Raw genomic sequence first — 24,441 nt, 5'->3', positions numbered from 1 at the left:
ACTCTGACTGTACTTAGGTTTTGAAAGCACCCGATCTTAGGAAACTTTTCCTCTAGGAATTTTCCAAGGAAGTTGATGAGAAGTCGTCTCTGAAGTCTGCGGTGCTGAGCACTGGGAACCAGCTTCTCCACCTGAAGGAGGCTGACACAGCCACGCTGAGATCCGCTCTAGCGCAGTTCGAGCAGAAGTGGACAATGCTGATAACTCAGCTTCCAGACATTCAAGAGAAACTTCACCAGGCGAGTGTTTAAACCCAACGTTTAAATTAGCACACACTTGTTAGCTCACAACTCTTAAAATTTTTTCTAACTCAGTCGTTTTCTTTGACACTGCCTAGCCCCCAATACACACACACACACACACACACACACACACGCTACTGAATATAGGTCTTAATTACTAGACTCTCCTCCAATGAGATCTTTCTTACGAGAGAAATCAAGCTTAATTTCTTTATTTCTTGGCTGTCTCTGTGCCACTGAGTTGGCTTATACGGAGGTTCTTTATCATTGTTTGAGGGGTCGCTTGTTTGAAACTTTAATACTGGGCTTGTCTTCATGGCTAATCTGCATAATCATGTCACAAGACCGTCTATGAAAGCAGGTGTCTTCCTTAGTGATGCTCTGATCCATCCAGTTAACGGCAGGTAATTAAATGGAATTCATTCTGCCCTTGCAGCTTCAGATGGAGAAACTGCCTTCTCGCAGCGCCATCTCGGAGATGATCAGCTGGATGAACGCCGTGGAGCCTCAGGCTGCAGGCGAGGACACTGAGCTCTCTCAGCGTTCTGCGGCTCGAGTCAAAAATCGTCTGCAGAAGCTCAAGGTAATCATACAGCAGGGGCTAAGGCCTTTTCACTGAATACGGAAGCACGTCACTTAGAGGGGAAAGGCGGGCTCGAGAGACCTGTGAGATAGGATCAAGAGAAACAGACCGGAAGGAGGCTGGAAGGGAAGGGAGTGGCAATTACTCCAGGGAGGACAATCCAAGTTCTTAATGGACTCCCTGAGTTCATCTTTTCACGCACCACATCAGCACCAAATCCAGTTTGGGTGCCTTGCCTGCTTCTGGCACTCTCCCACCCACCTACCCCCCCCCACACACATACACATACATACACACATGTGCTGGGTACACACTGCCCCTGCTGTCTGAAATGTCACTGCCCGCTTTACACACACTCTGAACCACCTTTCAAGGCTCGGCTCACATATGACTTCAGTGGCTCTTCCGCCCCAGGTCTCCTTGGCCTATTAGATGAATCTGCCAGACTTGTCTCTGTGACCCTTTCTCTAGCTCCAATGCTGTTACCACCACTTAGCTACATCCCTGTTTCCCTGCCTTGTTTGGCTTGCAGTGGTCACCAATAAATGTCCTTGAGGAAGAAAAAAGTTGATGTCCTTCTACACTAGATCTGAATTTTGAGTAGATTTCATTAGCATATAACAAGATACAATCGTGTGTGCCAAGGAGTGTGCCAGGCAGGTAAATGAGGCGCCTGGGCGTGGCCTTCAAAGAGCTGGCAGTGAATGGAGCTAGTGTCTGAAAGGTAGAAGATGAATCAATGACCAAGAATGAGTGTAGCAGAATTTTTTTTTTCTTCTTTGCAAGATCAGGTCTCACTGTAGCCCTCGGTGACCTGGAACTTGCTTATGTAAACCAGATCCTAAAGATCTGTCTGCTTCTACCTCCCAAGTATTGGGATTAAAGGTGTATATCACCATATCTGGCCTGATTTGGTATTTATCTACCATCACATCTTAGCTTGAGTGCCTAGTAGCATCTTCAAAAGGTCTGCATAAACTACAGTTACTAGAACATTCTACTTGCTTCTTCCTGGCTGTCTCCATTAGCAGAGCTAAAACTTTCTTGAGTAAAACCCAACAGATGATAGGCTTGACGGATACATAGTTACCCTTGGTGGGTTTAGGATCAGGGTAGAGCTTAAAGGCATGATAGAACAAAATAGCCATAGAAGGCCATTGTCTCCAAGGGATAGTACAGCTGCCTAAGTTGGCCAGGTTCCCTGTAGGTGTGACAGACCATTTTGCTTTCTGTCCTGTTGTTCCTTGAGTTGTCAAATGGCTCAGAATCTCACATAACTCTCAGGCAACTTCTCACAGGATCCCTTTGTCAGACCAGAGACCTGCTAGCCGTGTACAGAGAGCAGCTCCCATTATGTGGTGCAGTTTCCAATGTGTTCGGAAGGGAAGGGAGTCTTGCTGTGCCTAAGAATGTGTTGCCTATAAAGCAACCACTCTGCCCCCGTGGAAGGTGGGGAAAGTGGGAGGTGCTTCCGACGGTGGGATTAATGGGCAGGAATTTAGCGCCCCCTAGAGCCCAGCCATAAGAAAAATCCAGTTTGTCTGATGGCCTTCCACTCTGACAGTGGTGTTTCATTTTGCTTGTCCGTGTGTTTTAGGAGTTCAGAATGGAGATGGACTACAAGCAGTGGATAGTCGACTTTGTTAACCAGTCACTACTTCAGCTAAGCACCTGCAACGTCGAAAGCAAGCGCTATGAAAGGACGGAGTTTGCGGAGCACCTGGGGGAGATGAACCGCCAGTGGCACCGAGTGCACGGAACCCTGAATAAAAAGGTGTGTCCTGTAGTCAGCCTTGGATGCTTGATGTCGTCCTTGCAAAACACCCCCTGCTGAGAACTCCTACGAGCTCTTCGGAAAGCTGATCCGCAGTCTGAAGCCTCCTAACCGCCCCAGTTGCAGCCCCTGCAAAACCCCTGCGCTTTAGCGCGTTTCCCGTGGGTGCACGCAACAGAGGAGGAGAGTGACCCTCGCGGTTCTGTTGAGATTTCCTGTGGAAATTAAGTTGGGCAAGTGAAAAGGAATATGACAGGCCACCAAAAGGTCAGAGAGTTTGACATTTTCTGTGGAAACATGTTCAAAAGGACAAAGCAATTTCATCTTTGAGATGACTGAACAGGAAAAAAAGAGAAAGAAATGCGCATGGCGAGTTTCTACTGCGCCAGTCATGAAATGTGGAGAAAACTTGGAAATGAGAAAAGTATTTAATATCCATAGTAACAAATATCCCATCTTTTCTGTATTAAAATAAAAGCACGCAAGTGTATTTATTTAATTAAGATTCATATTTAAATTTTCAAGTACATGAATAGATGAACAATTTGAACAAGATAGTTCTCAAAATCAGAAATTCTGGTTAAGCCAGATGGTGGTGGCGCACGCCTTTAATCCCAGCGCACAGGAGGCAGAGGCAGGAGGATCTCTGTGAGTTTGAGGCCAACTTGGTCTACAGAGTGAGTTCTGGTACAGCCAGGACTGTTCCACAGAGAAGCCCTGTCTCGAAAAGTCAAAAGAAAAAAAAGGAAGAAATCTAGTTAATATATAAACATAAGCTGAACTTTCCTTTGGGCCACCAGCTCACAAGTCACATGGAGACTTACTATTAATAATGAAAGCTTGGCCTTTGCTTAGGCTTGGTTTTTACTCTCTCTTATAATTAACCTTATAATTTCTGTTCATCCATTTCTGTTCATCCATAAATGTATCCATTTTAATCCTCAGACACCCAAAACAAACACTACAGGGTATATAGCTAATAAGTTAGAAATGTTTTAGCAAAATAAAACCCAAAGGTACACTGTTGATGTCGGAATGACCTAAAATTTCTTTGGAAAATCTTGGGAATGTTTTGTTTTTTTTTTAAAAAAAAATCTGTTCTGAAACTCTCTCTGTAGTGTGAAATCTGCCTGCCTCTGCCTCCTGAGTGCTGGAATTAAAGGCGTGCACCATGGCCACTCAGTTTGAGAGACCACGTTTTTAACAGCATGCCAGGAGCAAAGAGAGCAGACTGGAAGTAGGATGAGGCTGTATAGTCTCAAAGCCCGCTCCTCTAGCAAGACCACACCGCTTAAATCTCCCAGAACCGCTCCACCATCTCGGAGCGAGGTGTACAAATGCCAGAGCCTATGGGGGATATTCCCATGCAAACTATCACACTTTTTTAAGAAGAGAGATGAATATAAATTTTCATAATATTTTTCTCCATCACATACAGATACAACATTTGGAACAACTTCTGGAAAGTATCACCGAGAATGAAAACAAAATACAGAATTTGAACAGCTGGTTGGAGGCACAGGAAGAGAAGTTGAAGATCCTCCAGAAACCTGAAAGTGCCGTCTCCATGGAGAAGCTGCTCCTGGACTGCCAGGTGAGGAGGGGCAGCATCCTGCCCACCCGGTGTCTGGGCCGCACAGTGTCCACACCTGTCCTGAGGAAGAGGAAAGACGCTGTAGTTCCTGGAGACGCTCCCCTGCGCACTCAGTGATGCGTTGCTTAGTGACAGGGACACGTCCGAGAGGTCCATGGTTGGCCAACGCTGTCCCAGCCTCTACTCACAGAAACCTAGGATGGGGTTGCCTACTACACGCCCGGGCAGTATGGGATTGCTGCCACACGTATGGTGCATGACCATACTTACCATCTTGTATAAATTAGACAAGAGTCCATGCGTTTTAAATAATTGTAAAATGATACTTTTTCAGTCATAGGCAGAAGGCCCTTGCGTGGTCTTTGTTGCTTTTTATGAGGTTCGAACGTCACTTCTAAGGAAAGGAAACATTTCCGGGGAACTTTGGCTTCCATGCCTTCCCATCTTCATTTTTTTTATTATTTTGCCCAGCGTTGGCAAAATGACTCTTACGTTTCCTTTATGCTTAGTCTTGCCTTCTGCACTTTGCCCAAAGAAGATCATTTTCTGCCACCTGTTGTGTACAGTGGTCTAGAGGGACCACTTGTCCCCTGGAGCCAGTCTCACTTGGGTATAAGGGCGTTATCCATTGGCCAGGTCACGCCGCCCTCGAAACTCTCGCCAAGGTGTGGACCCATCCTGGGAAGCACAGCCAGAGCTAGTCACACCCCAGTCACATGCCACTTGTCACCATGGCTGCAGAGGGCACCAGTGCTGCCTCTGCCTTTGCTGTGGGAAGGCTCCCCACTAGCCTCTTCTGGGGCTGGAAAGTTGGGGCAAAGTCCTGTTCTTCTGAGGTTATTGACAGCTCCCTTCATGAAGTAAAAAGAGCAGCAAATAGGAGGTCCTTTTGGATGGCCACTTCCTGTTTCCACTCCCACTCTCCTCTCTACCTTAGCATCTGCCGGGGGCTCAGCATTCTTCTGAAGGAAGCTGCCAGGAGTCGCAAAGTACTGACCTAAGGAAGTCTTCCATAAATTGGTTTTATGATTTTTTAATTGTGTGTGTGTGTGTGTGTGTGTGTGTGTGTGTGTGTGTGTATGCTTGTGCCTGGGAGGCCAGCAGCATCTGATACCAACTAGAGCTGGATTTACTCCCCCTGGGTGACGAGAATCACACTATAGGGTTCTTTGCCAGAGCAGTGGGCACTCTCAACATCTGAGCTGTCTCTCCAGCCTTGGGAATTGGGAGATTTCAAAGGTATTTAACACTGTTTCTCACAGACAAGCAGGAGTTAGCTTCTGGGGAAGCTCTGTAATTAGCAAGTCTCTTCATTTCACCTAATGTTTCGTGCTGCAAACCAGGATTTAAAGGAAGATGATTAACGTTCGGGTGAGGTGGGAGCTGGCGTAGCTAAAGTAACAGGAGGTTCCAGTGTGACAAGGGTGGGCCGCAGGACGGCTGGGCCCAGTCCATGCTATTTCAAGGAGGAGAAGCAAGAGCAGATGCTTGTGGGGGAGGGTTCGTGTGCTAGTACCACCAAGCTTATTATTTCCACTATCGGTTGTGGTCTGGGGTAGGTGTGGTGTTTGTGTGTTGATACTTCCTTTCAACTCCCTGCTAAATAGTCCTCTTAAAGAAACGTCCTCGCACTGTAGAGGAAACATGGCGAGTGGCTGGAAGTTACTTTTAGAAATCTTATGGATGATGATTAGAAATTTGAAGGACACAGCGATTCAGCATTTTCAAACGCATTTCAAGGCATCACATTACAGAGGAAAACACTAGCTTCTGATTGCCCTTCAAGGACACAAGTGTGGCTCCTGGGCAGGAGTGGAGGAGGGGTGAGCAGGGTGGCACTCCGTGAGTCCTGCTGGCAAAGCCGGCTTCAGAGGTACTACTTTGTCTGCAGAGCTACAGGTGAGAAACGCAGCCCCTTGCCAGCAAGAACTCCACGGTGCACTGGCGTACAGGGTGTTGGTGAAGCGAAGGGTCCAGTCATGTGCTGGGGTGGAAGACTACATAGACCAGAGTTTCTGTCACTTCGTGCCCTGGCTGTCCAGGCCCACTCCCAAACATGAGAATCACCTTTGTGGATCTCACTATATATACCAGACTAGCCCCAAACTCATAGCAATCCTCCTGCCTCACCTTTGTGCGATGCACCACCGTCCCCAGCTGCGGGCCTCCGTCAGCTGGTGTACACTGCTGGGTCTATGTTCTGTTGTGTTTGTAGAGAGCTTTCTAGGCTTCAGGGAAGAAGGCTATAAGGAACAGAGCCGGTTGGGTGGCTTTATGAGTGCCTGAATAGATGCAGATACAAAAAGTCCGCAAGTTGTTAAGCAACTGAAGAGGCAGGAACCGTGCTCCTGCCGTTTACGTGCTGCTTGACGGTGTGCAAGCGCCTTCTTCTGGCTTGTGGTTTCATTAAATTCAAGCTATGAATGCCCTGGGTGCTAAGGAAATGGGGACTTGGGGTTTGATGACTTGGGCCACAGTGCTAGCATGGGAAGTTGTCTTACAAAGATCTGTCCCGCATGACTTCCACACTGTGCCAACAACCTGTTCCCTAGACTCTCCTAAAATATAGAATATAAAGTTGAGTTAAAAATATCTGTGAGGCTGGCTGTGATGGCTCGTGCCTATAACCCCAGCACTCAGGAGGCTGACGCAGGAGGTTCGTGAACTTGAGGCCAACCTGGGGCTACATGACAAAGGCCCTGTCTTACAAAGGGAAGTATGTTTATAATGCCGCTGCTGCGGGTGTTACGTATGTTGCGGGTGCTCCATGTGTGCGCCACCGGCAGTTTTTACTTGAGAAGAGTAAACTCCTGTTTGTTTATTGTTCTGTAGTATCACACTTGTGTGTGTGTGTGTGTGTGTGTGTGTTGTCCAGGACATAGAAAATCAACTTGCCGTGAAATCTAAAGCACTGGATGAGCTGAGAGAAAACCCGCTGACTCTGGAGGGGGGAGACATGCCGCTGTTAGAAGACATGGCGTCTGGGGTTGATGAGCTGTTTCAAAAGAAGAGTAATGTGACCAGCCAGGTAAGAGCCATCACTCAGTCTCCTCAGACAGTCTTTTGTTTGTTACTGTTCTTTTATTGCAGAAATTTGCCCCCTGTTAAAAAAAACCAGAGAGCTGCTGAGAGACATTGAAGCGGAAAGAGGCGTTTCAAGTCTTATTTCATGCCCTAAATAATTGGTGGCAAAGCCATAGATCATGATGGGGGCACTATCAGGCAGGAAACCCTCTTGGCTATCTTTGTTTTGTCTAACGTACTCAGGCAAGCATAAATGTCTCCATCTCTCAGACCAGCTGAACATCTGGCAGTGTTTCCAGGTCAGCTCCACGGCAGCAGTTAGGAGGAAGCGTGTAGGAGGTGAAGCAAGCAGGAAGGGAGGGGTCCATATTGCTTAGCCTTGGGAGTTGGGGGCAGGGTGGGCTAAGGGAGAGCACCAGAAGTGGGCAGAGAGAAGGGAGATGCCCCCCCAAAGAAGAGCACCGGAAGAGAAAGCTGAGATTGGCCAAGGGCATTTCCCTCCCACCCAGGGAGGATGCTCTGAAAGCCAGCCAATTATCATGTGTTTGTGTTTCCTCCAGAATCCTCACTGGGTATATACGCCATGTACTAAAATCTGCTTTCAACCATTGCTCCTAGAGGGAATTGGGAACAAGCTGTGTGACTGAAATCCCTAGGCAACCTGCAGCATCATCCCTTCCCTGGGACTCTGGGAAAATAGGGATGAGCTCCCTGAGTCATTTGTCAATCCTGTTTGTTTGAGTTATTCTGCTCGCCATCAAGAGTTAAGAGAAAGCAGAAAATAATGGAATCATACCCCCAAGGAGCTCAGCCAGTGCAGGAAATACACATGAACAGATAACAGCAATGTAATGAATATATAATGTAATAAAAATACAGAGGAGAAATTGAATTAAGATAGTGTATATAAAGCATGCAGATATCAAGATCATAGGAGAGACACGGATAAATGCAAGAGTCCAAATAAATAAATAAACTTTCGGTTGATCTTTCAACAAAAATGCCAAGCTAATTCATAGGGAGAAGGGGGAGTTTTTTCACTGTGTGCCACTGGGGCACCCAGATATTAGCATGGAAAAGGGTAGCGTAATGGTGACTCATACAAAATTTCACTTGAAACAAACCAGCTATAAACGTAAGAGTCACAACTGTAAAGCTCTTTTAAAAGCAACTGAAGTGTTCGCGACTGGCCTTCTAGATAGGACGCTAGAAACATAAACAGCCAGAGAGGGGAAAATAAGCTGGACTTTATCAAAAATGATCGCTTTGTCCTTTTGGAGAGCATCACTGAGAGGCGAAAAGAAAAGCTACTGGGTGGGGAGACCTGGGAATGAGCTCACTCAGTGATTTGTTGATCTTGTTTGTTTAGGTTACCACCAGGAGTAAGAGAAATAGTGGGTTCCTGCCCTCGAGGATGGGGGAAGTATTTGCGGGTGCATCTTCCCTAAGGGGCTTGAATGTACGGTAATATGAGTTCCAGGGCAGTAATAAAAGGGTAGAGGATCAAACGAGGAACTTGGAGAGGTTGTTTGGATGGACGTCTCGGCACAGATGGCGTGAATGGCTAATAAGCATGTCGGTTGCCATCAAGGGAACACAAAAATGAAAGCCATGATGAAATAAATGCAAGTCATGCCCATGCAGTTGGCGACAATAAAGACAGAGGCAGCAAGGCGTTCATTGCCTGCAGGTTTAAAGAGGTCCGACTGCATTGGAGAATAGCCTGGCAGTTCCTTGACGGTTAGACAGAGTCACCAGATGACTCTGCTATCCACCTAGGTGCAAATGTTTACAGCAGCCTGGTCCTGATAGCCCCGGATGGTAACAACCCATTATCTACCCAACCATGGATGTATTAGTAAAACGCAGTGGGTGTATCTGTTTTGAGGGATATTGTTGAGATTTCTGAGGCAGCAGTTTTGTATTCTCTATTAATGGACTTTAAAGTTAGGAGAAGACAGTCCCCAAAGACCAGGAATGGGTCTGTTTATATGACGTATCTAGTAAGACAAGTCTATGGAGACAGAAAGTAGACTTGTGGCTAGACAAGGAGCAATGACTTCTAAATGGACATGATGTTTCGTTTTGGAGAAAAGAATGCGTTCTAAACTCCATTTGTAAGATTTTACTTTTTAAATAGGTAAATTATATGATACGTGAATTTCATCTTGGTAAAGCATCACTTTTAAGGATGCAGAAAGTGGGCTGGAGAGATGGCTCAGCTGGGGAAGGGACAGATATGAGGACTTGAGTTTGATCTCCAGAACCCATGTTAAGAGAAGGTGGTCATGAAAATACACGGTTGCGACTCCAGCAGTCGCTGTCTGGTCATGAAGATACACGGTTGCGACTCCAGCAGTCGCTGTCTGGTCATGAAGATACACGGTTGCCACTCCAGCAGTCGCTGTCTGACTGCAATGATGGCCACATTTTCCTGCCTGTGTCTCCAGCAGGTTACCTCCCTAAGCCAGTTTTCCGGTCTAGCAAATAGGAAAGCTGACACAAACTGACCCCTTTCTACTTTTGATGCTATCGCGGTGCTCAGTGGATGGCACTCTACCAGCTAAGCCAAGCTCTCGCATTTGAATATATTCTTGCCTCTTCCTTCTACCCTGATGAGCCTCCCTTAATGAATTTCTTCTCTTGCCCCTCGGATCCACAGTGTCTTCTGGGATCCAAGCTGAGTGTGGGGGTGCACACCTCTGACCCCAGCACTCTGAAGGCCAAGTCAGGAGGAGCCCAGGTTCCATGCCTGCCTGAGCTGTTTACAAGCACCTTTCCTGCTAAACCATCTCATGACACTTTAATTTTTCTGTGCTTCAGGCTGGCCTGGAATTTATCCTGTCGCCCGGGCCTGGGCATATGCTCTTCCTGCGTCCGCCTTCCAAGTGTGGGGATTACAGGCACACACCCCCATGTTGCTTCAGTGATTATTTTCTCTAAGTACCAAAATGCTCAATGCGTGTCGCCAAAACGTACCAGTGGGTAAATAAAATATGCCTGCCCTTCATGCAAGCCCAGCACAGGCTTCCTGCGTGTTTCTCTTCAGCTTGTGCTGACTTTGCAGTAATCACACCTAAGTTCAGACGTCACCTTGGCATCTCACACTTTTATAGTGCTTTACAGTTGTAGAGATTTTCCCCAAGCCCTCTTGGGGGGTGGGTATGTGTGTTTATTTTGTCTGTTTTGTTAGTTAACTTGCTTTGTGGATGAAGAAACCCATAGCAACATGAACTAATTTGCCCAAAGCCAGAAGGCTGGCAGACTGGTTGATTCCAGCACTCCGAGGATTCTTTCTTGCCTGGCGTCTTTCCCTGGGTCTGTCATGAACCTCGTGATCTTGGGGCTTTTTCCCATTAACCCATACTAAAACAGCCATCTCTGAGATCTGGGTGAGCCTTAACCTTCCCACCTTCAACAAGTTAGTGGAGATTGCCAGGACTTTTCAAGTTGAAATGCCAACGATGGGTACAGTCGTCGATTCCTTGGGAGGAAACACAGTGAGGGGCTGTCTTAGGAAAGCTGGGTGTCAGGGTTTCTGCTCTCCCCGTAGGTCCATCGGCTCAGGGCCTCCACGCAGTCAGCGCTGCAGGAGTGGAAGGCCTTTGACAAGCTCTACGATGAGGCCAATGTGGCGACAATCCAGCTGGCATACTCTATGGAGCACAGCAAGCCTGCCATTTTGTCAATGGAGGCCTTGGACTGCCAGGTGCAGAGCCTTCAGGTAAGTCAAACAGTGTGGCCAGAGGTATTGTGGGTAAAAGTTGAAGGTGAAAGCGAGCATAGTAATGAATGCAGGTGCTTCAGTGCTGTTCTCAGAGAAGCAAAAAGTGGTGCTTTAACTAGAGGTACCAAAAGCATATCTTAGAATTTTATTTAAAATTAGGCCTGTGAGCCGCAGGAATTATATACTGAATTTTTTGTGTCTGTTTCCTTTCACGGTTTGTGAAATTGCATGTATGGACAAGTGTCGTGTGTTTAATAACTTAGTACTCTGAGTTCAGCCTTGAGGAAGGAAGGCCTTGCCAGTCCTTCCCATTCCTGGTCGTGTGTCACCGTCCTGTAAGGTCTACGTGTTTGTGTCATTACTGTGTAGCAGCATGGGCCAGGAAACCATTACCTTCCAGGGGGACGGTCAGAGCATCTGAACTTGACCATTTTCTGTATCCTCAGGCCCTTCAGGATGAAGCTGAGAGCAGGGAAGGGAGCTGGGAGAAGCTGCAGGAAGTTATTGGCAGACTCGAAGATTCCTGCCCTTCCATTGCTGGAATAATGAAAGAGAAATGCCAAGATGCTCATTCAAGGTACGCACAGAAAGATCAACCAGCTGTCTTAACCCTTAGACCTTCTAAAGGCTTCTCACTCCTCCAAGATGGCTAGTATCATCTGTGGCTCTGCTTTAGAGGGTGTAGTTCATCGTGTAAGGTTCAACGTCAGGAGAGCTGTAGTGTGCCTCATACAGCATTTGGATAACGGAGCTAGACACGCCCTAATGCAGCCACTTCGAGAATGCATCCTCTGAACGCAAGGTTTGGTCTCGGGAACCCCCAAATCCGCATCAGGAACACTGGGGAGCCGGGAGTCTGTAGGGTAAGGTAGGATGGGCGTGGTCAAAACATCCCTTAGAAAGTGACTTAGTTTCCCTGAGGCAACGTGGAGAAGCTAGGCTGCTTCCAATCCTTCCTTCGTTCACACCCCATTGCTTCAGCCAACTGGCTTTCAATAAAGTATTGAATACAGGACAGCAAATTCCATGCCCTGATGTGGCATCCTCAGGTCTCCGTCGCATCCCCACTGAAGGAGGACAGTAACGTACCAAGCTTCGCATTTGGCTTCAGGGCCCCCTCACTACATAGACTTTTGCTATTAAAGGATTCGCGTTGCTGAGCATACGAGGTCATTCTTTTTGGAGGTGTTTTCTGCTGTTTGAGTTGCTGGGAATTGGATCCAGGGCTTGGTCTGTGCTGCGCCAATGCTCTACCGCTGAGCTACGTCGCCGGCCCCATTCACATAAGTGCAACAAATAATCTGCAGAATGTTTTGTACAACCATTTAAAAATGGTTTTTCTCCTCCCCCATTCTCCCCCCAATCTTCTCCCTCCCGGCAGAATCTCATTCAGTTGTGAGCTGACCTAAAGCTCACTGTATATTCCTAGCTGGCTTAAAACTTGTAATGATTTTCCTGAATCAAGCTAAGTGATGAGATTACAATCATGAGCCTACACCTGGCTAGCCTTTTCTATTGCTTTTTTTTTTATTAATAACATGGAAAACTTTTTTAAGTAAATGAAAACAAACAAGATAAAAAGTCTGTAAATGGAATAATTTTTTTCCTTTATTTTAAGTCAAAAATAAGGAATATTATTTCTATAGTTGCACAGTAAATTTGTTTGACACAAGAAAGACCTTTTTAGGGCTGGAGAGATGGCTCAGAGGTTAAGAACATTGCCTGCTCTTCCAGAGGTCCTGAGTTCAATTCTCAGCAACCACATGGTGGCTCACAACCATCTTTAATGAGGTCTGGTGCCCTCTTCTGGCCTGCAGGCATACATGCAGACAGAATATTGTATACATAATAAATAAATATTTTTAAAAAAGAAAGACCTTTTTAAAAGCCAGGCATGGTGGCCCACACCTTTAATCCCAGCACTCAGAAGGCAGAGGCAGGTGGATCTCTGAGTTGGAGGCCAGCCTAGTCTATAATAGTGACTAGGCAATATAGAGAGACTATCTCAAAACAAAATAAAAATAGGAGTCTCTCTCCTTTTAACTCTCTGGTATAGTGTTTGTATATAATTCTGCTAACTGGGAAGATAGAATGAGGGTTGCGTTGTTAACTTTACTCTGGCAGGTGGGCCCGGGTGAACCAGGACCTCGCAGACCAGTTGCAGGAGGCCCGAAGTCAGCTGCAGCTCTGGAAGGCTTCTCACGGTGCTCACACAGAAGCCACAGCCCGGCTACAGCAGCAGGAAGCCAAGTTCCAACAGCTTGCCAGCATCAATATGTCAGGAAACAACCTGGCAGACATCCTGCCCCCCGCCCTGCAGGACATAAAGGTGGGTACAGAGCCACATCGGCCAACAAGACAGGTTTCCTAAGGGGTGGCCATGACCTTGGGATGAGACCGACCACAGGGACAGAGAAGTAGTCAGACAGGTGTCCTGAGCTGGCTGTGTCGGACACAGGTGAGATGCAACGTGAGGTTGGAAGAGTGAGACGGCAGACGGGTCGAGGGGGTCCTGCCACCACCCCTTTCCAAGTTCACACTTCCATTCTAGCAGTTAAGCCCCTAAACAAAAGCCGCGTACAAAATTCGAAATAGAAGCCAGGGTGCCTCACCCGGTTGTGGTCATGAAAGAATCTCTTGACTTTAAAAATAATCCTGGGTGGGTGGGTGGGGCTAGAGAGATGGCCCAGCAGTTACGAACAAGTACTGCTTCTCCAGAGAACCTGTCTGTCTCTCAGCATCCATACTGGGTAGCTCAGTCACCAGTAACACCAGTTCTATGGGATCAGACACCTTCTTTTGGCTCCCATGAGTACCTCTACATAGGTGCGCATACACACACATGAACGTTTGTGCATATCTTAACTAAGGTTTCTATTGCTGTGATAAAACACCATGACCGAAAGCAACTTGGGAACAAAGGGGTTTATTTCAGCTTATAGATACATATTACAGCCCATTATCCGAGGAGGGGATAGCAGGAACTCAGGGCGGGGCAAATATTGAAGCAGAGGCATGGAGGCACGCTGCTTACTGGCTTGCTCTTCATGACTTGCTCGACCTGTCATGTATAACCACGGGGTGGCACTACCCATAGTGAACTGGGCCCACTCATATCGGTCATTAATTAAGAAAATGTCCTACAAGCTTTCCCACAGGCCAGTGTAGTGAGGGCACTTTTCTCAGTTGAGGTTCCTGCTTCCCAAATGAGTCTAGCTTGTGTCAAATTGACAGAACACTAGCCAGCACAACACATTATAATTTGAAACAAAGTGTTGGTGGTGGTGGTGCTGGTGGTGAGGAGGAAGAGAAGGAGAGTTGGGGATATGGCTCAGTGGATAAAATACTTGTCACAAGCATGAGGACCTGAATTCAATGCTGTGTCCAAAGCTAAGTGTGGCTACTGAAATCCCCGCCCTGTGGAGGTGGACGCAGCAGGGCTCACTGGTCAGTCAGCTTAGCCAAGTCAGTGAGCCTCGGCCGGCAAAGAGACTGTGACTCAAAATATAATAAACAAGGTGGACAGCTCAAACACTCACTCATGCCCTCACATGTATCAGAAATAGCAAACCTGGACTTGGTGCCGTGTGAGGATGGGTTTTGGGGGGGAGGGGGGTCATGGTTTTAGGCTATAAGAGCAGAGCAGTTTCAACTGTGCTATCTTTCCAGGGCTATGAAGGGGAACCCCGAAGGTGAATGTGCCACAGTATGTAACTTAGCTAGCAAGATGTGTTTCATATCATGTGACCTAGATCAAATCAAAAATGAGCAACAGATTTAGAGTAGCCTGCTGTCTGCCTTCTTAGAGAGCCGCTGCAGATGCTACATGCATCTATTTGTATTGGGGTATATCGTCACCAGCAAGGGACAGCCTGTAGTGATTCTTGAGCTGATTTGAGAGTCCATCCCTCAAGAGCTGGATAATTAGAAACACAAAGCACACAAGTCATCTTGGTTAGTCTTCAGCCGTTGGGACCTGGAACGGTCCCTGGTAGGAATGAGAGATTCGTCTCTAAACTGCCAAATTTCAGAGGGGCACCAGGAAGATACATCATCTTCAGAAAAACTTAAGTGTTTCTGCTATTTAAAATAGACAGTAGCAGCCACACCAAATTTATAGAAGCACAGTGGCAGGGGCTGGGGACCATGGACTGGGGGGAGTCAGCATTTTGTTGTCCTTTCTCCTTCCCCAGGAGCTGCAACACGATGTGCTGGAGACGAAAGAGGCCTTCCTTGCAAACTCCACCCTCCTGGACCAGCTCCCACAGCCCGCAGACCCCAGCACCCCTGGGCTCCATTCTGGACAGTTGCACTCCCTCCAGACAGCTGCCTATCTGGAAAAGATGCTGCTGGCGAAATCCAGTGAATTTGAGGTTCATCTTGCTCTTCTTCCGTTTGAGTGGCATGCCACCCTCCTCTGTAAATCGTGTGAAGCGATTGTGCCGTGTGCACAGCATCTTAGGGAAGCTGTAGAGTGAAGTCCTCCCAACATAGTCTTGCTTAATCACATGGGCAAAGGCTAGCTCTTAAACAGCCATTTCTTCTTTGCCGACGATGTTAATTTAACAAGGAGTATGTTTCATACTCTGTTCAGATCTCATTATCTGCATTTCTTTGGGGGGGTTATTTTTTGGTTTGGTTTAGTTTGCTTTGCTTTGCTTTGGTTTTTTGAGACAGGGTTCTTTGTGTAGCCCTGGCTATCCTGTAACTAGCTCTGTAAACCAAGCTGACCTCAAACTCATAAAGATCTACCAGCCTCTGTCTCCCTAGTACTGGGATTAAAGGTGTGCACCACCATTGCTGGGCTGTTATCTGGATTTCCAAGTAGAGTAATTGAGACAGGTGTGGCTGCTGGAATCCCCATTATTTTCCCACATTGTAGAGTGCAAACTATATAGAAAGTCATGAATCTCTACTATTGTCTCAATATAATCAGGAAGGAGAAAACTTAAATAGTAGTACAAAGGGACCAGAATACTCCCTTCCTTGTGTGGAACTGGTCCAGGAAAACCAAAGCCACAGAATGAAGTCCCAGGGCCCTTGCAGACCTCTGTGAAATTTGGAGGGGAAAATAACTTGAACTCTCAGCAGCCAGGAATGCTGTGCTAATTCTGCCATACATAGTCTTGAAATTATTCTAATGATGAAAATGTCTCTTTATAGATTGTTCTGGCACAGTTTAAGGATTTTGGGGATCGGCTGGCCTATTTAAAAGATCTTATTATGCACGAGGAAGAAAACTTGAATAAACTTTACCATGAAGAGACAGAAGAAGTTCCTGGATCATTCCTGGTATTGACAATATGTGTCTTTCGTAAGGGCTTAGCTTTTACATTGGGTTAAAAAACAATAAGCTATTTACTACTGCAAGAATCTGCTCGCACCCTAGCTCACGAGCTCAGCCGTTCACTTCCCTTTCATCCCTGCTCTGTTTTACTAATCAATTATTAGTATATCTGTGTTATTAATATGTTTGTACTGTCCATGGGTGTTTTTATCTTGAGACCATTATGAACCAGCTTCATTGAACCCATATGTTCAAGGAAGTCTCTGTTGTGATTAATTGGATTTTGGGGGTTGGTTTGAAGATCAAATATAAAATATTCAATTGAAATTGGGCTTAGTGAGTTTTGTATAATTAACGTAAGATAAACAAAGGAACTAATGAATCCTGGACCCTGCAGATGCCCAAAGATCAGTATTTATAACCTTAGTGAGGAATTAGCAGTGACAGCATGTTGTCCAAACCCAGGCCACCTTTTAATTTTGTAAACAAAATTGTATTTAAGCCCAGTCATTCTTCCACATACACATTGCCCATGAGGGTTCTGCGCTATAAGGATGGGGTTGAGTGGTTGCTTTCCAGACAAGGTGGGCCACAAACTAAAACCCGAAGACGTCGTCGTTCTGACCTAGACTGTGACAGCGGAGCTCGAGAGAGGGCGCAGATACTGTGGAAAATGTTTACTGAACATACTGTAGACATATTGTTGACCTAGAGGCTGTTCCTGGAATAGCTTCTTAAAATTAATTGTTTTGATGAATCTTCTTTCTTTGACTCCACACTCTAGGAAAAAAATGGGTCTAATGTTTCCTTGAAGTCTGGTTTAAGCACCACACTCAGCCAGGAACATATTAAGGATCAGATGTTCATAAGATGTATAGGCACTCTGCAGCCTGCTGAAGGTCACGTTATTGACAGGTTATATAGGGCTCGGAGGTCCAGAATTGTTCTTTAAAACAAAACAAGACAAAACCCATCATTTTCAGTCTTGCTTAAGGACAGAATTTGGTGTCCCTCCCTACTTCCTAGGCTGCTTAGGTGCTGTTCGTGCATGTTACTTTGCTCATGGCTGTGACAGAATTCCTGGCAAAGGCAACTTGCAAAGGGTTTGGAGACCAGCAAGGCGGCTCAGCAGGTTGGAGGAGAGAGCTAGTTCCACAGAGGAGCCCTCTGAAGTCACGCATGCACACACCCAATAATAGCAGAGGTTTCACAGAGAAGGAGGGTTACTCTGTCTCGTGGTTTTAGGACCCACAGTCCATCATGGTAGGGTGGGCAATGCTCAGGTGGGAGTGTGGGGCGGCCTGACACACTGCGCCCACAGTCAGGAAGCAGAGAGAGGTGAGTGGCGGCACTCGGCTGGCTGCTTCTCTTTCTCTTTGTACTCCATCATGCCTCCCACCCTATAGGATGCTCCCTTCCAAGAGGTGTCTTCCCTCGTCAGTTAAATTTCCCTGAAGTCACCTTGACAAACATTCCTGAGGATGTGTCTCTAGGTGATTCTACAGGTCAGAGTAGCCACCATGCCATATGTACAGGCTGGTGTCCGCAGATAGGAACGCCACTGAGAAATTTAAGTCTGGGGCAGTTCTCACTCTGTTTGACTATATGTAAGTTGTATTACCTATTCAGGCCCTGTTTTCCCTCATCTTCACGGTAAGGAGGCCATCTCATTATGTAGACATTTTATCTATACTCCCCCCCCCCCCACAGAACCACGTACTGGTGCTGACAGCGCAGTCACCTGACATTCAACGTTTGAATGAAGAGAGCCTCCGGCTCCCCCTCAGTGACATAACAATAAAAACATTACAAAATGTGAACCGGCAGTGGATCCGGGCAACGGCCACGGCGCTGGACCACTGCAGGTCAGAACACCCCTCCCTACCGTGACTTCAGGGAAGGTAGAATTAGCGTCATTATAAGGCTCGGTTTTGTGTGTTTTCAAATCTTTTTATAGCAAGCTTCAGGGAAACGGGTTGAGTGAAAACTTCCTTCATTACTGTGAGAAATGGATCCAGTTTCTGGAGAAGATGGAAGAAGCACTTGCCGTGAACGTCGCCCACAGCCTCCCAGCTCTCCAGGAGCAACAGAAAACCTACGTGGTAAACCTGGGCTCTGCCATGGCTCAGCTGCTCACCCTGGGGCGGAAGGCGGGGCAAAGAGACTCAAATGAAACAAAGGAGTTCCTGTCTCTAAAAAAAAAAAAAAAAAAAAAAAAAAAATTGTCCTCTCATGATCACAGGCATTTAGGCATAGCTACTATTACTAAGTCTGATTTTTTTCAGTATTATGTGCATAAATCATATTAATATATACTGGGAGGTAGTGTGGCATGCCTTTAATCCCAGCACTCAGGAGGCAGAGGCAGACGGATCTCTGTGAGTTTGAGGCCAGCCTGGTCTACCAAGCAAGTTCCAGAACAGCCAAGACTGTTACACAGAGAAACCCTATCTCAAAAAAGCAAAATAATGATGATAATGATGATGATGATGATGATGATGATGATGATGATGATGATGATGATAAATACCTACATAATATTAAAATGATGGTTAAACAGTTTTGCAGTTGACGTCCAGTAACTTGAAAAGTATTCACTCCACCGGTCCTCCGAGAGCTTTACTAGGAAGCATTAAGTTCCAGATTCCTAACAATGAATCTGTCAACTGATATTTTATGTTTTGGTCTGTAAACAGATGTTGGAAGCTGAACTTTCTATCAACCAGATAGTTGCTGATGCTTATGTGGCCCAGTCCTTACAGCTCCTGGACATAGCAGAAACCGAGACCAGGTAAGTTGTGTGGAGCTAACACTCTTGGCGGGACAGGCGTTCTGACCCGGGAGCCTTTGCATGTGATTATGGGTGCTGTGTGGCATTTTAATCAATTGATATAATGCTATGATGAGTTCTCATCTTTAGGGGTAATTAATTAGCCTTTGACTCCTTGTCTTTGCTTGTGTGTGGAGCCTTGGGCCACCTTTCTTCCGGCTCTCCACAAGAGGCACTGTAGTTTTTTGTGGACCACAGTTCTTAGGGACATGCTATATTCTAATTCGTCTAATGGCCAACATGTAACTCTTGACTGCATCCGTGCCTTGTAGCCTCACCATGGGACCGGCCTTCTTCCTACGCATCAGGACAGGGCTGTGCCTCATGGTCATATAAATACTAATGGTGCCTTGTCCTGTCGGAAGTGGATGAGGTTGGCAGCACAGAGGCTTCGGGGAAGGGCTGCTCCCCGAGCATAATTAACTAAGTTTTGAATGATGTGTCTATGTTACCCTTCTCTCTCCCATCTCACCCACGAGGTTTTGTTATTGGACAATAAGTCGTAACGTGCCATTCACTATCCCAAGCACAAAGCTGTGTCATAGTCATAAGAGGAGACCTGTCTCCCCAGGCATCCAAGATGGAATCAGTGGGCAGCAGCAGGCAGGCTAGGCAGAGCCCTGAGGCCAGCCTGCCGAGCACAGCTGAACCATTGCTAATGGAGCTAATTGACATGATCAGAATCCAGAGGTGGCCCAGCTGTTTGAATCTCTGAGTACCCTGATAGGTTATCATTTCCCTGCCCTCCGAATCTTTTTTCATATAGCCTGTGTCTTCACAGTCCTCCAGGGATACACGCAGGCCCCATCCAGCGCAGTAAGCTATTTTGATTGCTCATTATGACAAGTGGGACTTTCCCATGATAGAGAACGGCCTCACGTCTCACGTGAGTGGTTTTGTTCATCTGAAAAGAGCTAGTTGGGTGACCGTGGTGCAGCTCACTCTTGGGTGTTCGGTTATGTAAAGTACTCCTGCGCATGACTCAACACCGGCCCATTTATGCATTTTCCATTGGTCCAGTTCCTAGATTTCCAGGAAGATCTGGCATCATGTATGTGAAGATAGCTCAGTGTGTTTAAGGGAATGCTTCCCTGGGTGCTGACCAAACATCAGGCTAGGTCCCCCTGTGACATCACACCCCTCACTGTGCTTAAGATAGTGTTCAGGTCTCATGACGCTGTGGTCTCAGGCGAGTTGTGCATGCAGACTTCTGTCCGTCCTCGCTGGTTTCCTTTCCTACATGTCCGTGTTGGGACCGTCTCACCATCTGTTTTTTCTAGGCCAGAATTTGTCTCCGAAGTCTCAAAGCTCTCAGATGGATGGCAGAGCGCTGCCCGGGGTGTCCAGCAGAGGAAGTGTGACATCGACAGGCAGGTGGCACAGTGGCAGTTCTTCACCACCTCTGTGGAGGACTTGCTCCGTTTCCTCGCTGACACCGGCCACCTCCTGTCTGCAGTGAAGGAGCAGGACCGTCACAGCCTCTACCAAACCAGATGCCTCATCCACGAGCTGAAGGTAATATACGCACAGCGTGGGAGTGTCTGAGTGAGGGTTTCTATTGCTGTGAAGAGACGCCAGGACCACAGCAACCCTTATAGAGGAGAGCGATTCACTGGGACTGGCTTACAGTTTCGTAGGTTCAGTTCATTGTCATCATGGCAGGACATGGCAACACACAGGCAGAGAAGAAGCTGAGAGTTCTACATCTTACAGGCCACAGACAGACTATACTGGCCATAGCTTGAGCTTATCTGTGACCTCAAAGCCCGTACTCACAGTGACACACTTCCTCCAACAAGGCCACACCTCCTAATAGTACTACTCCCTATGGGTCAAGTATTTAAACACAGGAGTCGGGGGGTGGGGGGGGCATTCCTATTCAAATCACCATGAGGTGAAAAGCACACGGATTGACAGGGCGGGAAGGAGGGGGCTTTATATGCAAGGTGTTTGTTCAACGGAGGTTTTATTTGAATTTATTTTTATTATTTTTAATCATGTATGGGCATGTGTATGTGAGTGCGGGTACCGGAAATGGCCAGAGGTGTTGGATCCCCCTGGAACTGGCGTTGCAGGTGGTTGTGAGCCACCTGATATATGGGTGATGGGAATTGGACTCTGGTCTTCTGAAAGAGCGGTATGTGCTCTTAAGCACTGAGCCATCTCTCTAGCCCCCTGAGGTTTAGTGTTTTCTGTTATGACCTAAATACGTTCTGTGCAATGGAAGGCCAGCTAGGAATGGCCACCCACAGCCTGGTCCCTAGTCTTGTACAGATAGAAATAGACATGTTCCCTCGAGCATGTGGGAAGAACGTGCAGATGGGTAGGTAGAATGGGAGAAGTCCACGATGATGGGGTCACACCACTAAACACTTCAGGTACTGGTAAATGTATAAGGTAGCCACAGGTATTGTGCCAGGTGGAAGAACATTGACTCTTCAAGAGCAAATTCAGACAGCCAAGTATGCGACAGTAAGGGTTTAGAGACTGGCAAGATGGCTCTGTGAGAAAAGCCAAGCCATCCCTGGAGCCCCCATGATAAAAGAAAAGAACTGGTTCCCATAAGTTGTCCCTTGACCTCCAGATGCACCCTACCCCAACATACATTCTATAAATAAATCAACATACTAAAAATATTAAAGGAAAGCTGTGTCATGTGCATAGGATTATAGTAAGTTATTGAATGCATTCCCTCCCTACTAGAGGGACCCGCTCTCTACTAGAGATGCAGCCAAATGTCACATCACCACCCCGACATGCTGGGCTGGCCTTATTCACTTGTCTCTTCATCAAATATTTACTGAGTGTCACCTCTGGGCTGGTCTCTGTCCTCATCAGTGACAGGAGGAGAAGATTCCTGCTCTTGTGGACACATTCAGGCAAATGAACAGGAAAATACCTGCTGGTAATCACCATGTATAGATAATTAACAGAGGAGCTGGTAGCTGCTTTAGATCTGGGTGCTCTCTGTGAGTATAGCATTTAAACTGAGGCCTGCATGATGAGAAATGAGCAAACCCCACAACGATTTGGGACACAGTCTGGATGTTACAAACACACACACACCACACACACACACAAAACAAGTCAGAGAAGAGTCGAAGGTTTGGGCCAGCGCATCTTGATAAATCGCATGCCACTCACCAAGTCAGGGAGGACCAGAAGAGGACAGGCCTCCTGTCTGAGGAGCTGTGAGGAGCGGCACACTGCTCCTTTCAGAAGTGTGAATAAGTTAGAATTTCTCCTTGGTTTTGTGTGTGTGTGTGTGTGTGTGTGTGTGTGTGTGTGTAATAGCCCGCTCCAATCTGCAGTTAGCCTATGTCATATTCAGATCAAATGTTTGCATTGTTCTTTCATCTGTTGATGAGTATGTGTCATAAGTTTCACTGTGGGCCTTTGAGGTGTGTTCCTTCTCCTGTGATCTCGTTCCTATTTCCCTAGTATAATGTACGTGCTCTATTCTTCTGAGTTACCCTGCTGATAACCTGTATAATGATTTCAGTTCAGAGACTAATGGTTTTCCTAATGCTCTGGGATCCCTCTTGCCTTGTAGATTTTCATTCTATAAATATGTGTGTATGCATGCATGTGTGTGTGTGTGTGTGTGTGTGTATGTGTGTGTGGCTTTTTCCCTACATGTACGTCTGTGCACTGTGTGGTACCCTCACAGGCCAGAAGAGAGTGTTCTGTCCTCTAGTACTAGAGTTACAGACAATTGTGAGCCATCATGTGGGGGCTGGGAATTGGACCAGGGTCCTCTGGAAGAGCAGTCAGTGCTCTTAACCACTGAACCATTCCTCCAGCACCCTGAATACATGGGTTTTTTTGTTGTTGTTTTTAATTTCTCTAAGCTTCCAGTCTTTTATTCTACTAAGAGTCTTAACTGTTACTAGTCTATGGCCGCCTCATCCGGGAGTATAGACCTACTCAGAGTTCAGCAGCAGCTTTTGATGGGAGTATGTTTCATGCATGGCCTCATCCTGCACATACATTCTGTACAGATCTGTCTAATTTGTGTAAAATTTAATATTTCAGAAAAGCTCTGAGGGAAATCCAGAGTCATATTCTCATCACCCCAGAGGCTTAAAGCAAACCCTCTTTTCTTTTTTAGAACAAAGAGATCCATGTTCAGAGGCGGCGAACTACCTATGAGCTGGCCTTGGAGGCTGGGGAGAAATTACAGAACACACCCAACCTGGAAACTAAAGAGTTCATTGACAGGCAAGTCAGCAAGCTTCAGGACACCTGGAAGGACACTGAGCTCAGCTTGGGAGAGATGATCAGCCGGCTCCAGACCACAGCAGAGGTCAGTGTGACACTGTAATACACTACATATGATTCTTGTTGGCCTTGCACCAAGAATGGTTTTTAAAACTCTGGTATTCTGCCAAGTGGTGGTACAGCCCTTTAATCCCAGCACTCAGAGACAGAGGCAGGCGGATCTCTGTGAGTTCCATGTCAGCCTGGTCTACAACAGCGAGTTCCATGACAGCCAAGGCTACACTGAGAAACTCTGCCTAGAAAAACTAAATAAATAAATAAATAAATAAATAAATAAATAAATAAATAAAATCTGGTATTCTGAATTTTCCAATGAAAGTCAGTTCCTACCAATATATAGGAGTCATGCCAGTTACTACTATTAATAAAATAATTGTATGGGAAAAACCAAGTATTGCAAATGTAAACACTTGAGATGCTATGAAGAAGGTATTTACTTTGGGCCAGTGGGATGGCTCAGTGGGTAAAGGTACTTGGTGCCAAGCCTACGACCTGAGTTCAGTCCCTGGAAACCACATGGTGGAAAGAGAGAACCAACTCCTGCAGAATGCCCTCCGACCCCCAGCGTGTACTGTGGCACACCCACCTCACACACTAAATAAATAAGTAAATAAATACATGTAAGAACAGTTTGATGAGACATGAAACATTCATGTTCACTGGATGTTCAGTACATGAAACTAACACTGCACTTGGGCTCCAGCCCGGGTAGGACACATGACATGAAAATAGGCACGGTCCTGCTGTGTTTCTCCGCTATCACCAGAGAACGAACGCAACTCTTCCACAGACGGGAGTTTCTTGGGTAATCGATCACCATGGGTTTAAGAACGGAAAAGTTTTGAGTCATTAGTAGGAAAATCTTGGTTTTGGTCTGTTTGGTTGGCTGGTTTGTCTTTGGTTTTGTTTTGGTTTGGTTTTGCCAGAATACCAGGTTGTTTTTAAGGACTGAACTGTGATAAGCTTAATGACCCAACACCACAATGCTCTTGGATTGCAAGTGCAGTTTTTATTTCTCTTGCCAAAATATCAAGCTATTTTTGTTTTGTGTCTGTGCTTATTCCTGGCATCCCTCTAATCTGTAGTGTGCACTGAAAAC

The 24,441-nt window shown here is 46.4% G+C and overlaps 1 protein-coding gene across 1 annotated transcript in view; it reads left to right on the top strand.

Moving 5' to 3' along the window:
• The window catches only part of Syne2 (spectrin repeat containing nuclear envelope protein 2), a 301,471-nt gene that overhangs the window by 228,711 nt on the left and 48,319 nt on the right, over window positions 1-24,441 (top strand). The window contains exons 81-95 of the mRNA XM_038337460.1: window positions 57-239; window positions 679-825; window positions 2,423-2,599; window positions 4,038-4,193; window positions 7,069-7,221; window positions 10,771-10,941; window positions 11,391-11,521; window positions 13,069-13,273; window positions 15,138-15,317; window positions 16,108-16,236; window positions 17,942-18,096; window positions 18,189-18,333; window positions 18,928-19,022; window positions 20,342-20,576; window positions 23,173-23,367. Of these exons, the coding sequence (XP_038193388.1) occupies window positions 57-239; window positions 679-825; window positions 2,423-2,599; window positions 4,038-4,193; window positions 7,069-7,221; window positions 10,771-10,941; window positions 11,391-11,521; window positions 13,069-13,273; window positions 15,138-15,317; window positions 16,108-16,236; window positions 17,942-18,096; window positions 18,189-18,333; window positions 18,928-19,022; window positions 20,342-20,576; window positions 23,173-23,367 (2,457 nt within the window). The remainder of the gene's footprint in view (window positions 1-56; window positions 240-678; window positions 826-2,422; window positions 2,600-4,037; window positions 4,194-7,068; window positions 7,222-10,770; window positions 10,942-11,390; window positions 11,522-13,068; window positions 13,274-15,137; window positions 15,318-16,107; window positions 16,237-17,941; window positions 18,097-18,188; window positions 18,334-18,927; window positions 19,023-20,341; window positions 20,577-23,172; window positions 23,368-24,441) is intronic.

This window comes from Arvicola amphibius, chromosome 7 (assembly GCF_903992535.2).
Source record: "Arvicola amphibius chromosome 7, mArvAmp1.2, whole genome shotgun sequence".
NCBI lineage: Eukaryota > Metazoa > Chordata > Mammalia > Rodentia > Cricetidae > Arvicola > Arvicola amphibius.
The sequence above is the reverse complement of the archived record's forward strand: the minus strand, read 5'-3'. Positions and strand labels throughout refer to the sequence as shown.